Consider the following 13,819-nt stretch of genomic DNA (forward strand, 5'->3'; position numbering starts at 1 on the left):
CAGGCTCCTCGCCTTGTTCTCCAGCCCTCGCCCACCGCTTTGTTTGCCCCCAGGTGCTCTGGGCTTTCCCTGTCCCGGCGCACCTCAGCCTCCATCCTCCTGGGGGGCCAGCGGGCAGGGGAGAGCCATGGGGAAGGGCGGGGCGGCCGCCAGCCGCTTTTACGTTGGTAGAGCCGCAGCGAGCGCCCTGCCGCCGGGCTTGTGCCCGGGGAGGGGCCGCTGCGAGCTTTGGGGTCCTGCCTAGTCCAAAGGATGCTCTGAAGCCGTTTTCCATCAGCAGGTGTGTGAGCAATGGCCAATCTCTTTTATTCCTTCTCTGTTCGTTACACACAGCAGGATTCTCTCTATCTATACCTATATATCGCTCTATATAGATACATATAGATCCGTGTAGGTGCACCTCCTCCCTCCGGCCGTCCCTTCTTTTTTTTTTTTTAGAAGCCCTTTATGTGGCAGTAGGCTTCCAGAGATGAGAAGAATATGTACAGCAACCAGAGGAGGATAAAGAGGGAGGAGGTGAGCAGCTTGGAAGTCCGCGGCCCGCCCAGCTCACCTCCGATCTCGGGTCTCCGCCGGTAGAGCAGGACGCCCACGCTGATGAAAGCAAAAATGGTGAAGAGGGTGACGGAGAAGGCCAGGGTCCCTGGGGACACTTGGAAGGCTTGTCCGTGGGCGGCGTGGTAGATGGCGGCGATCGACCAGGCCACCCCGATGCCCAGGAAGACGTTCACCGCGTTGCTGCCGGTGACGTTCCCGATGGAGGCGTCCGCGTACTGGTCCTGCGTTGCTGCCACCTTGCTGGCAAAAGTGTCTGCAGGGGGAAGGCAGAGATACAGAGCCTAGGTGAGGGGGGAGGCACTGGCAAAGGTGTGTGCAGGGGGAAGGCACAGACACAGAGCCTAGGTGAGGGGGGAGGCACTGACAAAGGTGTGTGCAGGGGGAAGACAGAGAGAGAGCCTCAGAAGGCACCCAGGGGAGAGGAGACAGTCACAGGCATCTTGAGGACAAATGTTGATGACTTTCCTTGGGGAATGAGAGTAATGGTAAGGGAACAGCGCATGGCTACATGTAGAGTGATGACCTGATCCAGAGGAGGCCACAAAGATGCTCAGAGGGCTGGAGAAGCTCTGCTATGGGGACAGGCTGGGAGAGTTGGGGCTGTTGAGCCTGGAGAAGGCTCCAGGGAGACCTTAGAGCTGCATTTCAGTATCTGCAGGGGAGCTACAGGCAGACACTGGCAGAGGTTGCCCAGGTACTGGAAGGTGTCCAGAGAAGGACCATGAGGATGAGCAGAGGGCTGGAGCTGCTCTGCTCTGGAGACAGACTGAGAGAGTTGGGGCAGTCTGGAGAGGAGAAGGAGAAGGAGACCTTCTTGTGGCCTTCCAGAACCTCAAAGGGGCTCCAAGAAAGCTGGGGAGGGACTTTTGAGGGTGTCAGGGAGTGACAGGACTGGGGGGAATGGAGCAAAAGTAGAAGTGCAGAGATTCAGATTGGATGTTAGGAAGAAATTCTTGTCCATGAGGGTGGTGAGAGAGTGGCAGAGGTTGCCCAGGGAGGTGGTGGAAGCCTCAACCCTGGAGGTTTTTGCAGCCAGGCTGGATGTGGCTGTGAGCAACCTGCTGTAGTGTGAGGTGTCCCTGCCTGTGGCAGGGAAGTTGGAACTGGCTGAGCCTTGAGGTCCCTTCCAGCCCTGACAATTCTGTGATTCTATGATCCTCTCCAGCAGATGGGTTCCTGCCCATGGCAGGCCCTTTGCTCAGCCAGTCAGAAGGAAAGCAGCTGGGCTGCAGCAGCTCAGTGTGCATTTGGAGGGCAAAGGAGTGGTAGGTATGGGAACTGGGATGGTTCACTCTTTCTGGTCACTTTCTGCTGCCTCCTGAGGCTGGGTGACCACTTGAGAGAGACAACGGAGTCCTGGGGCCAGGGTCTTTGAGGGCTTCACAAGTCACATCTCAAGCGGCTCCCTCAGCTCAGCAAACTTACCTTGGTTCATCTGAACCAAAGCTCAGCCTGGTCTGACACAAAGGTGTCTGTGTGGGTCAGTGCACCCTGCACATGGACTAGCACCAGACTGCCCTGGGAAGCAAGGCTGAAGGAAGAGATGCTCTGAAGGCAAGCTCAGGGCTGCCAGCATGGGCAGCATTTGTATCTGAGACCAGCTTCAGAGAGTCACAGGATGGGTTGGGTTGGAAGGGACCTGAAACTCGTCCAGTTCCAACCCCCCTGCCATGGCCACGGACACCTACCCCAAGCCCAGCTTGCTTAAGGCCTCATCCAGCCTGGCCTTGAACACCTCCAGGGAGGAGGCAGCCACAGCCTCCCTGGGCAACCTGTGCCAGTGTCTCACCACCCTCACTGGCAAGAATTTCTTCCTCTTCTCCAGTCTCAATCTGCCCTCCTCAAGCTTCAATCCCTCTTATCCTATCACCAGTTCACAGGACCTTCTCCTCTGCCTAATGAACCATCAACTCTCTCTCTTTCTCCATTTTTTCCTCTCACTCTCCAATTTTCCTCTTTCTCTTTCTCCATTTTTCAGTTTTCCTCATTCTCTCTTTCTCCATTTTCCCTCTCTCCATCTTTCTCCATTTTCCTCTTTCTCTCTCCATTTTTCCTCTTTTTCTATTTTTACTCTCTCATAATTTTTCCTCTCTCTTCTCTCCATTTTTCCTTTCTCTCCATTTTCCTTTCTCTCCATTTTTCCTCTCTCTTTCTCTCCATTTTCCTCTCTCTTCTCTCCATTTTTCCTTTCTCTCCATTTTTCCTCTCTCTTTCTCTCCATTTTTCCTCTCTCTCTCTCTCCATTTTTTCCTCCCTCTCTCCATTTTTCTTCTCTCTTTTCTCCATTTTTCCTCTCTCTCCTTTCTCCTCTTTCTTTCCCTCTTTCCTCCCTTTTGCCGTCTGCCCTCCTTTGTGCCTTAAGGTTTGAAAGGGAACGGAGCCTCTCTCCTCCCTCCGGCCCGAGGCAGGTGGCAGCTGGAGAGGGACCTCCCTCTGCCCCTTACCTGGCACGGAGGTGCCCAGGGCGACGAAGACGACGGCAGTGACCGAGTCCTTCAGGCCAATGGTGCAGCCGAAGTGGGAGGCCAGGTCGCCAATGAAGGCTGTCAGGAGGCCAATCATCAGGATGGAGACCACGAAGCAAGCCCAACCGTTCCAGTAGTCTGTGGGGGGCACGAAGGCGAAAAGGACCTTCCAGAAGACGGTCAGGAAGTGCATCACGTAGTCGAAGCAGGAGGGCAGCTTCTCCTCCCCACATTCATCGTCGTCGTCGTCTTCTCCTGCGGGGAAACCGCCAGCGCCTGCTTAGGCTCTGCCAGCCTCAGTCCTGTGGCTAGCTGGGGTCAGGTGCACTACACACTCTGGTTAAACCTATGGTTAGATGCTCTACACTCTGTGGTTATCTGTGGTTAGCTGTGGTTAGCTGCTCTGCACTCTGTGGTTAGCTGCTCTGCACTCTGTGGTTAGCTGTGGTTAGATGTTCTGCACTCTGTGGTTATCTATGGTTAGGTGCACTACACACTCTGGTTAAACCTATGGTTAGATGTTCTGCACTCTGTGGTTATCTATGGTTAGGTGCACTACACACTCTGGTTAAACCTATGGTTAGACGTTCTGCACTCTGTGGTTAGATGTGGTTAGATGTTCTACACTCTATGGTTAGCTGTGGTTAGATGTTCTACACTCTATGGTTAGCTGTGGTTAGATGTTCTGCACTCTGGTTATCTATGGTTAGGTGCACTACACACTGGTTAAATCTATGGCTAGAATGCTCTACACTCTGTGGTTATCTGTGGTTAGGTGCACTACACTCTGGTTAAATCTGTGGTTAGATGCTCTGCACTCTATGGTTAGCTGTGGTTAGATGTTCTACACCCCGTGGTTAGCTGTGGTTAGCTGTGGTTAGATGTTCTACACTCTATGGTTAGCTGTGGTTAGATGCTCTGCACTCTATGGTTAGCTGTGGTTAGATGCTCTGCACTCTGTGGTTAGCTGTGGTTAGCTGTGGTTAGATGTTCTACACTCTATGGTTAGCTGTGGTTAGCTGTGGTTAGATGCTCTGCACTCTGTGGTTAGCTGTGATTAGCTGTGGTTAGATGTTCTACACTCTGTGGTTAGTTGTGGTTAGCTGTGGTTAGATGTTCTACACTGTGGTTAGCTGTGGTTAGCTATGGTTAGATGCTCTGCACTCTATGGTTAGCTGTGGTTAGCTGTGGTTAGATGCTCTGCACTCTATGGTTAGCTGTGGTTAGATGTTCTACACTGTGGTTAGCAGTGGTTAGATGTTCTACACTCTGTGGTTAGTTGTGGTTAGCTGTGGTTAGCTGTGGTTCCTGTGGTTAGATGCTCTGCACTCTATGGTTAGCTGTGGTTAGCTGTTCTACACTGTGGTTAGCTGTGGTTAGCTATGGTTAGATGCTCTGCACTCTATGGTTAGCTGTGGTTAGCTGTGGTTAGATGCTCTGCACTCTATGGTTAGCTGTGGTTAGATGTTCTACACTGTGGTTAGCTGTGGTTAGATGTTCTACACTCTGTGGTTAGTTGTGGTTAGCTGTGGTTAGATGTTCTACACTGTGGTTAGCTGTGGTTAGCTGTGGTTAGATGCTCTGCACTCTGTGGTTAGCTGTGGTTAGGTGTTCTACACTGTGGTTAGCTGTGGTTAGCTATGGTTAGATGCTCTGCACTCTATGGTTAGCTGTGGTTAGATGCTCTGCACTCTATGGTTAGCTCTGGTTAGCTGTGGTTAGATGTTCTACACTCTATGGTTAGCTCTGGTTAGCTGTGGTTAGATGTTCTACACTCTGTGGTTAGCTGTGGTTCCTGTGGTTAGATGTTCTACACTCTATGGTTAGCTGTGGTTAGCTGTGGTTAGATGTTCTACACTCTATGGTTAGCTGTGGTTCCTGTGGTTAGATGTTCTACACTCTATGGTTAGCTGTGGTTAGCTGTGGTTAGATGTTCTACACTCTGTGGTTAGCTGTGGTTCCTGTGGTTAGATGCTCTGCACTCTATGGTTAGCTGTGGTTAGCTGTGGTTAGATGTTCTACACTCTGTGGTTAGCTGTGGTTCCTGTGGTTAGATGTTCTACACTCTGTGGTTAGCTGTGGTTAGCTATGGTTAGATGTTCTACACTCTGTGGTTAGCTGTGGTTCCTGTGGTTAGATGCTCTGCACTCTATGGTTAGCTGTGGTTAGCTGTGGTTAGATGTTCTACACTCTGTGGTTAGCTGTGGTTCCTGTGGTTAGATGTTCTACACTCTGTGGTTAGCTGTGGTTAGCTGTGGTTAGATGTTCTACACTCTGTGGTTAGCTGTGGTTCCTGTGGTTAGATGCTCTGCACTCTATGGTTAGCTGTGGTTAGCTATGGCTAGATGTTCTACACTCTGTGGTTAGCTGTGGTTCCTGTGGTTAGATGCTCTGCACTCTATGGTTAGCTGTGGTTAGCTGTGGTTAGATGTTCTACACTCTGTGGTTAGCTGTGGTTCCTGTGGTTAGATGTTCTACACTCTATGGTTAGCTGTGGTTAGATGTTCTACACTCTGTGGTTAGCTGTGGTTCCTGTGGTTAGATGCTCTGCACTCTATGGTTAGCTGTGGTTAGCTGTGGTTAGATGTTCTACACTCTGTGGTTAGCTGTGGTTCCTGTGGTTAGATGTTCTACACTCTGTGGTTAGCTGTGGTTCCTGTGGTTAGATGCTCTGCACTCTATGGTTAGCTGTGGTTAGATGTTCTACACTCTGTGGTTAGCTGTGGTTCCTGTGGTTAGATGTTCTACACTCTGTGGTTAGCTGTGGTTCCTGTGGTTAGATGCTCTGCACTCTATGGTTAGCTGTGGTTAGCTGTGGTTAGATGTTCTACACTCTATGGTTAGCTGTGGTTAGCTGTGGTTAGATGTTCTACACTCTGTGGTTAGCTGTGGTTCCTGTGGTTAGATGCTCTGCACTCTATGGTTAGCTGTGGTTAGCTGTGGTTAGATGTTCTACACTCTGTGGTTAGCTGTGGTTCCTGTGGTTAGATGTTCTACACTCTATGGTTAGCTGTGGTTAGCTGTGGTTAGATGTTCTACACTCTATGGTTAGCTGTGGTTAGCTGTGGTTAGATGTTCTACACTCTATGGTTAGCTGTGGTTCCTGTGGTTAGATGTTCTACACTCTGTGGTTAGCTGTGGTTAGCTGTGGTTAGATGTTCTACACTCTGTGGTTAGCTGTGGTTCCTGTGGTTAGATGTTCTACACTCTGTGGTTAGCTGTGGTTCCTGTGGTTAGATGCTCTGCACTCTATGGTTAGCTGTGGTTAGCTGTGGTTAGATGTTCTACACTCTATGGTTAGCTGTGGTTCCTGTGGTTAGATGTTCTACACTCTGTGGTTAGCTGTGGTTCCTGTGGTTAGATGCTCTGCACTCTATGGTTAGCTCTGGTTAGCTGTGGTTAGATGTTCTACACTCTGTGGTTAGCTGTGGTTAGCTGTGGTTAGATGTTCTACACTCTATGGTTAGCTGTGGTTCCTGTGGTTAGATGTTCTACACTCTGTGGTTAGCTGTGGTTAGCTGTGGTTAGATGTTCTACACTCTGTGGTTAGCTGTGGTTCCTGTGGTTAGATGCTCTGCACTCTATGGTTAGCTGTGGTTAGCTGTGGTTAGATGTTCTACACTCTATGGTTAGCTGTGGTTCCTGTGGTTAGATGTTCTACACTCTGTGGTTAGCTGTGGTTCCTGTGGTTAGATGCTCTGCACTCTATGGTTAGCTGTGGTTAGCTGTGGTTAGATGTTCTACACTCTGTGGTTAGCTGTGGTTCCTGTGGTTAGATGCTCTGCACTCTATGGTTAGCTCTGGTTAGCTGTGGTTAGATGTTCTACACTCTGTGGTTAGCTGTGGTTCCTGTGGTTAGATGTTCTACACTCTATGGTTAGCTGTGGTTAGCTGTGGTTAGATGTTCTACACTCTATGGTTAGCTGTGGTTAGCTGTGGTTAGATGTTCTACACTCTGTGGTTAGCTGTGGTTAGCTGTGGTTAGATGTTCTACACTCTGTGGTTAGCTGTGGTTAGCTGTGGTTAGATGTTCTACACTCTATGGTTAGCTCTGGTTAGCTGTGGTTAGATGTTCTACACTCTGTGGTTAGCTGTGGTTCCTGTGGTTAGATGCTCTGCACTCTATGGTTAGCTGTGGTTAGCTGTGGTTAGATGTTCTACACTCTGTGGTTAGCTGTGGTTCCTGTGGTTAGATGTTCTACACTCTGTGGTTAGCTGTGGTTCCTGTGGTTAGATGCTCTGCACTCTATGGTTAGCTGTGGTTAGCTGTTCTACACTCTGTGGTTAGCTGTGGTTCCTGTGGTTAGATGTTCTACACTCTGTGGTTAGCTGTGGTTCCTGTGGTTAGATGCTCTGCACTCTATGGTTAGCTGTGGTTAGCTGTGGTTAGATGTTCTACACTCTGTGGTTAGCTGTGGTTCTGTGGTTAGATGTTCTACACTCTGTGGTTAGCTGTGGTTAGCTGTGGTTAGATGTTCTACACTCTGTGGTTAGCTGTGGTTCCTGTGGTTAGATGCTCTGCACTCTATGGTTGGCTCTGGTTAGCTGTGGTTAGCTGTGGTTAGATGTTCTACACTCTGTGGTTAGCTGTGGTTAGATGTTCTACACTCTGTGGTTAGCTGTGGTTCCTGTGGTTAGATGCTCTGCACTCTATGGTTAGCTGTGGTTCCTGTGGTTAGATGTTCTACACTCTGTGGTTAGCTGTGGTTAGATGTTCTACACTCTATGGTTAGCTGTGGTTCCTGTGGTTAGATGTTCTACACTCTGTGGTTAGCTGTGGTTCCTGTGGTTAGATGTTCTACACTCTATGGTTAGCTGTGGTTAGCTGTGGTTAGATGTTCTACACTCTGTGGTTAGCTCTGGTTAGCTGTGGTTAGATGTTCTACACTCTGTGGTTAGCTGTGGTTCCTGTGGTTAGATGTTCTACACTCTGTGGTTAGCTGTGGTTCCTGTGGTTAGATGTTCTACACTCTATGGTTAGCTGTGGTTCCTGTGGTTAGATGTTCTACACTCTATGGTTAGCTGTGGTTAGCTGTGGTTAGATGTTCTACACTCTATGGTTAGCTGTGGTTAGATGTTCTACACTCTATGGTTAGCTGTGGTTAGCTGTGGTTAGATGTTCTACACTCTGTGGTTAGCTGTGGTTCCTGTGGTTAGATGTTCTACACTCTGTGGTTAGCTGTGGTTCCTGTGGTTAGATGTTCTACACTCTATGGTTAGCTGTGGTTCCTGTGGTTAGATGTTCTACACTCTATGGTTAGCTGTGGTTAGCTGTGGTTAGATGTTCTACACTCTGTGGTTAGCTGTGGTTCCTGTGGTTAGATGCTCTGCACTCTATGGTTAGCTGTGGTTCCTGTGGTTAGATGTTCTACACTCTATGGTTAGCTGTGGTTCCTGTGGTTAGATGTTCTACACTCTATGGTTAGCTGTGGTTAGCTGTGGTTAGATGTTCTACACTCTGTGGTTAGCTGTGGTTAGCTGTGGTTAGATGTTCTACACTCTGTGGTTAGCTGTGGTTAGCTGTGGTTAGATGCTCTGCACTCTATGGTTAGCTGTGGTTCCTGTGGTTAGATGTTCTACACTCTGTGGTTAGCTGTGGTTAGCTGTGGTTAGATGTTCTACACTCTGTGGTTAGCTGTGGTTCCTGTGGTTAGATGCTCTGCACTCTATGGTTGGCTCTGGTTAGCTGTGGTTAGATGTTCTACACTCTGTGGTTAGCTGTGGTTAGCTGTGGTTAGATGCTCTGCACTCTATGGTTAGCTCTGGTTAGCTGTGGTTAGATGTTCTACACTCTGTGGTTAGCTGTGGTTCCTGTGGTTAGATGCTCTGCACTCTATGGTTAGCTCTGGTTAGCTGTGGTTAGATGTTCTACACTCTGTGGTTAGCTGTGGTTCCTGTGGTTAGATGTTCTACACTCTGTGGTTAGCTGTGGTTCCTGTGGTTAGATGTTCTACACTCTGTGGTTAGCTGTGGTTAGCTGTGGTTAGATGTTCTACACTCTGTGGTTAGCTGTGGTTCCTGTGGTTAGATGCTCTGCACTCTATGGTTGGCTCTGGTTAGCTGTGGTTAGATGTTCTACACTCTATGGTTAGCTGTGGTTCCTGTGGTTAGATGCTCTGCACTCTATGGTTGGCTCTGGTTAGCTGTGGTTAGCTATTCTACACTCTGGTTAGCTGTGGTTAGATGCTCTGCACTCTGTGGTTATCTATGGTTAGATGCACTACACTCTGTGGTTAAATCTATGGTTAGCTGCTCTGCACTCTGGTGCTGAGCTCTTGGCTCCACACAGTGCTCTGCTGCTCACGGCTCCAGCCCCAGCAGTCCCTGCAGTCCCTGCAGTCCCTGCAAGATCCAGGCCTGCAGCACAGAGCAGGGCTGGGGGATGTGAATCCTTGTGCCTGTCCTGCCTGATGCCTCAGGGGCTCCCAGTCCCTGACTGCCAGCTGCTGCTGGGGCATTAAGCAGCCACAGCCACGCTCCCTGGCCATGCAAGATGGCTCAGGCCCAGAAGCTCTCCCCTGGGCTGCAGGGAAGGAGTCCAGCAGCTGTGAGGTTGCTCTGAGCCCTCCCCTTAGTCCTCCTTTCTGCTGGCATTGGCTCAGCACATCTCCATCTTGGCCCTGGCAGGACCACTGAGCTGCAGGCAGGTGTCTGGGCTTCTCCCTTCCCTGCTCCAGGTGTCAGCCCTCACCTGTCTCTCAAAACCCATCTGGCCTCCAGCCTCCAGGGAGGTTCCCAAGAGGCAGGGCTGACCTTAACAGTGAGCCCCTTGGGGCTGCTGAGATTTTGCCTTCTCCAGCACCTCTGTCAAGGCATCTCATGAGCCTGATCACCAGGCTGTCCCCTGGGCAGGCTGCCTGGAACACAGGGAGCTCCCCAGCCTGGCCCAGTGCACAGCACCAGAGCTGTGGCACAGTCAAATCCTTCTCCTGCTCATGGGGTCCTCAATAGAGGAACTTGTAGGATTTTCCCCACTTTTCAGTTGGAAAAGTCCTTAAGATCATCCAGTCCAACCAGTTTCTAAATCTACCAAGGCTGGGGCTCAGCCATGGCCCTCAGCACCACATCTCTGCCTCTTTGAAACTCCTCCAGGGATGGGCATTCAACCACCTCCCTGGGCAGCCTCTGCCAGGCTTTGAGAGCCTTTTAGGTCAAGCAGTTTCTTCTAATCTCAACCCAAAATCTCCTCTGGGGAAACCTGAGGCCACTTCCATTTATTCTATCACTTCTCAGCAGTAAGAGGAGCCCAACCCCCACCTGGCTGCAGCCTCCTCTCAGAGAGGAGCAATGAGGTCTCCCCTCAGCCTCCTCTTCTCCACACTGCACACCCCCAGCTCCCTCAGCTGCTCCTCCCCAGCCCTCTTCTCCAGACCCTTCCCCAGCTTCCTTGCCCTTCTCTGCACCCTCTCCAGCCCCTCAATGTCCTTCTTGCAGTCAGGGTCCCAAAGCTGCCCCCAGCACTCCAGGTGTGGCCTCCCCAGTGCTGAGTGCAGGAGGACAATCCCTGCCCTGCTCCTGCTGCCCACACCATTGCTGCTCCAGGCCAGGCTGCTGGTGGCCTCCTTGCCCACCTGGGCACTCCCTGGCTCCTCTCCAGCCAGCTGCCCCCCAGCACCCCCAGGCCTTTCTCTGCTGGGCACTTTCCAGCCCCTCTGCCCTAAGCCTGCAGCCTTCCTGGGGTTGTTGTGCCCCAAGTGCAGGACTCAGCCCTTGGCCTCGGTGAATCTCATCCCAAGTGCTTCTCAGCTTCTCTGCCACCCCCACAGCAGTTTGAGGAGTGCTGCTGCTGCACACCTGCAGCCTCTCTTGCTCACCTCCCAAGGTGAATGTGGTGGTCATCTCCCAAGCCTCTCCCCACTGGAATGACTTTTCCCCTCTGCCCCCTGGTCACAGCCAGGTGGTTTCCTTCCTGGCTGCTCCAGAGACACTTGCTGCAGGAATTTTCTTGCACATAGAATCATGGAATGGGTTGGGTTGGAAGGGACCTGAAAGCTCATCCAGTTCCAACCCCCTGCCATGGGCAGGGACACCTGACACCAGCCCAGGCTGCTCAAGGCCTTGAACACCTCCAGAGAGGGAGCTGCCACAGCCTCCCTGGGCAACCTGTGATGATGTCCCCCCACCTTCACTGGTAAGAACTTCTCCAGTCTCAATATGCCCTCCTCAAGCTTCAATCCATTCCCTCTCCTCCTGTCACTCCAAGCCCTTCTCAACAGTCCCTCCCCAGCCTGCCTGCAGCTCCCCTGCAGACACTGAAATGCAGCTCTGAGGTCTTCCTGGAGCCTTCTCCAGGCTCAACAGCCCCAACTCTCCCAGTCCGTCCCCACAGCAGAGCTTCTCCAGCCCTCTGAGCACCTTTGTGGCTTCCTCTGGACCTTCTCCAGCAGTTTGCTGTCCTTCTACCTGCCAAACAAGGTGCTGGCAGGAAAGTGTTCGATCAGCTGCCTTCTGAATGCAGCTGTGGTGAAAGACCCTGCAGCTCAGCCAGCCTGAGTGGGGCAGCCAAACCAAGCCAAACCAAGCCAAGCCAAGCCAAGCCAAGCCAAGCCAGTCCAAGCCAAGCCAAGCCAAGCCAAGCCAGGCTGGCCATGATTCACCTGGAGCTGTGGTGCAGACTCACCTGCGCTGACTGTGATGGCCTCAATGAACTGCTCTCTCCAGCTGTTTGTGCCAACCACCAGGGCCAGGTTGGTCTTCTTAATGAGCTTGTCCACTGTGTTCTGGGGGAGAAGAGGCAGAGGAGAGGATTAGGAGCTCTCAGGGCTGGAGATGAGCTGTTCAGGCTGGAGGTTAGGAAGAAATTCTTCACAGGGAGAGGGATTGGCCATGGGAATGTGCTGCCCAGGGAGGTGATTGTGTCAGTGTGCCTGGAAGTGTTTAAAATAAGCCTTGGGTGAGGCACTCAGTGCCATGGTTTAGTTGGTTAGATGGTGTTGGGTGATAGGTTGGACTTGGTGATCTCAAAGGTCTTTTCCAACCTGGTTGATTCTGTGTGACTCTCCCTGGCTCTGCTGCTTGCTGCCATGCTCTGGTGGAAAAGCTCAGCAGGCTCTGAGCTCAGCTCAGGAGCCCAGGACAGATGTAAGTCACTTGCAGTTCCCTTCCCTGCTGCTCAGGAGGACCTTGGGAAACCTGCTCATGGTGGGAATTTGGGAATTGGAACCACCTCAGGAGAGGTTTCCCAGCAAATAGTGCTGAGGTGCCACAGCTCCTGCTGTTCCCAGCACCTTGGGAAGAGTTTCTAACTGGTCTGCCACAGAGCACTGCCTGGGACTCAGCCTAGGCCCTTCTGCAGAGCTGAGCTCTCCTCTGTGCTGCTCAGAAGCTGGAGCCCAGTGCTGGCAGTGGGTAGGAGCTGCTGCTGGGGCAGGTGGCCTGAAGGCTGCCTCAGACACACTCTGGCAAAGGGCAGGAAACCCATGGGAGGATGGCAGCCACTGCTGGGCAGAGCCAGGGTGGTCTGGTGTTGCTATACTGCAGGAAAGCTAGTGCCAGGGCCAGGGTTGAGCTCTTGGTCTTGGCACCTGTGCTCTCAGCAGCTTAGCTTCACAGTCAGTCCTTCCAGGTAGGGTATCAGCCCTTTGGCCTGGCAGTCCCAGGCTCAGAGCTCACTCAGGACCTCCTTGTAAGTAGGAGCTGGATGCAGCACATCACTGTGGGAAGGAGATGGTACTTTCACAGGATCACAGAACCATTCAGGCTGGAAGAGCCCCTCAGGAGCACCAAGTCCAACCACTGCCCCTACTCTGCAAGGCTCACCCCTGAACCATAGCCCCAAGCACCACATCCAAACCACCTTGAAACACCTCCAGGCTTGGGGACTCCACCACCTCCCTGGGCAGCTCATCCCAGTGCCTGACCACTCTTGCTGGGAACAATTCTTCCTCCTGTGCAGTCTGCCCCTGCCCTGCTGCAGCTTGAGGCTGTTCCCTCTTGTTCTGTCACTAATCAGCTGGGAGAAGAGACCAGCACCAACCTCTCCACAACCTCCTTCCAGGCAGCCGGAGGGAGCCAGGAGGTCTCCCCTCAGCCTCCTCTCTTTCACACTACCCATCCCCAGCTCCTTCAGTCTCTCTCCATCAGATTTCTTCTCCAGGCCCTTCCCAGCTTCCTTGCCCTCCTCTGCCCTGGCTCCAGCACCTCCACATCTCTCTTGCATTGAGGAGCCAAAAGCTGGACACAACACTGGAGCTGTGGCCTCCCCAGAGCTGAGTCCAAGAGGACAATCCCCTCCCTGCTCCTGCAGCATTTTGGAAGCCTCCCAGCTCTCAGGCTCACCAGATCCAACAGCAACCACAAACAGCCTGTGAGGGGGGGCAGGGAGTCTGTGCTAGTGGATGGAGTGAGGATGCAGAGTGTATTTTCACCCTCTGCCATGCCACTGCAGTGACCCTCACCATTTCTTGACCTCAACCATACTTCAGAGCCTCCCTTGGGCCCTGCTGGGAGTCCTTGTGTGATGCCAGCAGCTGCCTTGCTGTGCTGCCATCCCACCAGCATCTCCTTCCCTGTCCTGTGCAAGCCCAAAAAGAGGATCCCCAGCTGGGAGGGAAGAAGGACAGGGTCAGGAGATGTAGGTGGCACCTTGAATTCATAGGACTCCTCGATGATGACCTCCAGCTTGGTGTGCTCTCCCAGGACCGGCCGCCCCATCTCCGCGATCCGACGCTCCTCCTCCTCCTTGCTGGTCAGTGGTTGCTTCTCTTCATTCTCTTCTGCAAAGCAAAGAGCTTGTGGGTGAGGCAGGCCTAGCTGCATCTCTCTCTGGAGCTGGCTTCCCCACCAGAGGGACAGGT

The 13,819-nt window shown here is 52.1% G+C and overlaps 1 protein-coding gene across 16 annotated transcripts in view; it reads right to left on the reverse strand.

Annotated features, from left to right (window-relative positions):
• Window positions 1–434: 434 nt before the first annotated feature.
• Window positions 435–13,819, reverse strand: part of SLC8A1 (solute carrier family 8 member A1) — a 127,370-nt gene continuing 113,985 nt past the window's right edge. For 9 of the 16 annotated variants that reach the window (XM_054398401.1, XM_054398411.1, XM_054398404.1 and 6 more), the window contains 4 exons: window positions 13,608–13,738; window positions 11,644–11,743; window positions 3,003–3,278; window positions 435–811 (listed from right to left, as the gene is read on the reverse strand). In XM_054398401.1, coding sequence (XP_054254376.1) covers window positions 435–811; window positions 3,003–3,278; window positions 11,644–11,743; window positions 13,608–13,738 — 884 coding nt within the window. Of the gene's footprint in view, window positions 812–3,002; window positions 3,279–9,653; window positions 9,656–11,639; window positions 11,744–13,607; window positions 13,754–13,819 lie in introns of all 16 variants that reach the window. The other 7 variants (XM_054398414.1, XM_054398413.1, XM_054398418.1 and 4 more) reach the window with 5 other exon arrangements.

The sequence above is a fragment of the Indicator indicator genome, unplaced genomic scaffold (genome assembly GCF_027791375.1).
Source record: "Indicator indicator isolate 239-I01 unplaced genomic scaffold, UM_Iind_1.1 iindUn_scaffold_52, whole genome shotgun sequence".
Taxonomy (NCBI): Eukaryota; Metazoa; Chordata; class Aves; order Piciformes; family Indicatoridae; genus Indicator; species Indicator indicator.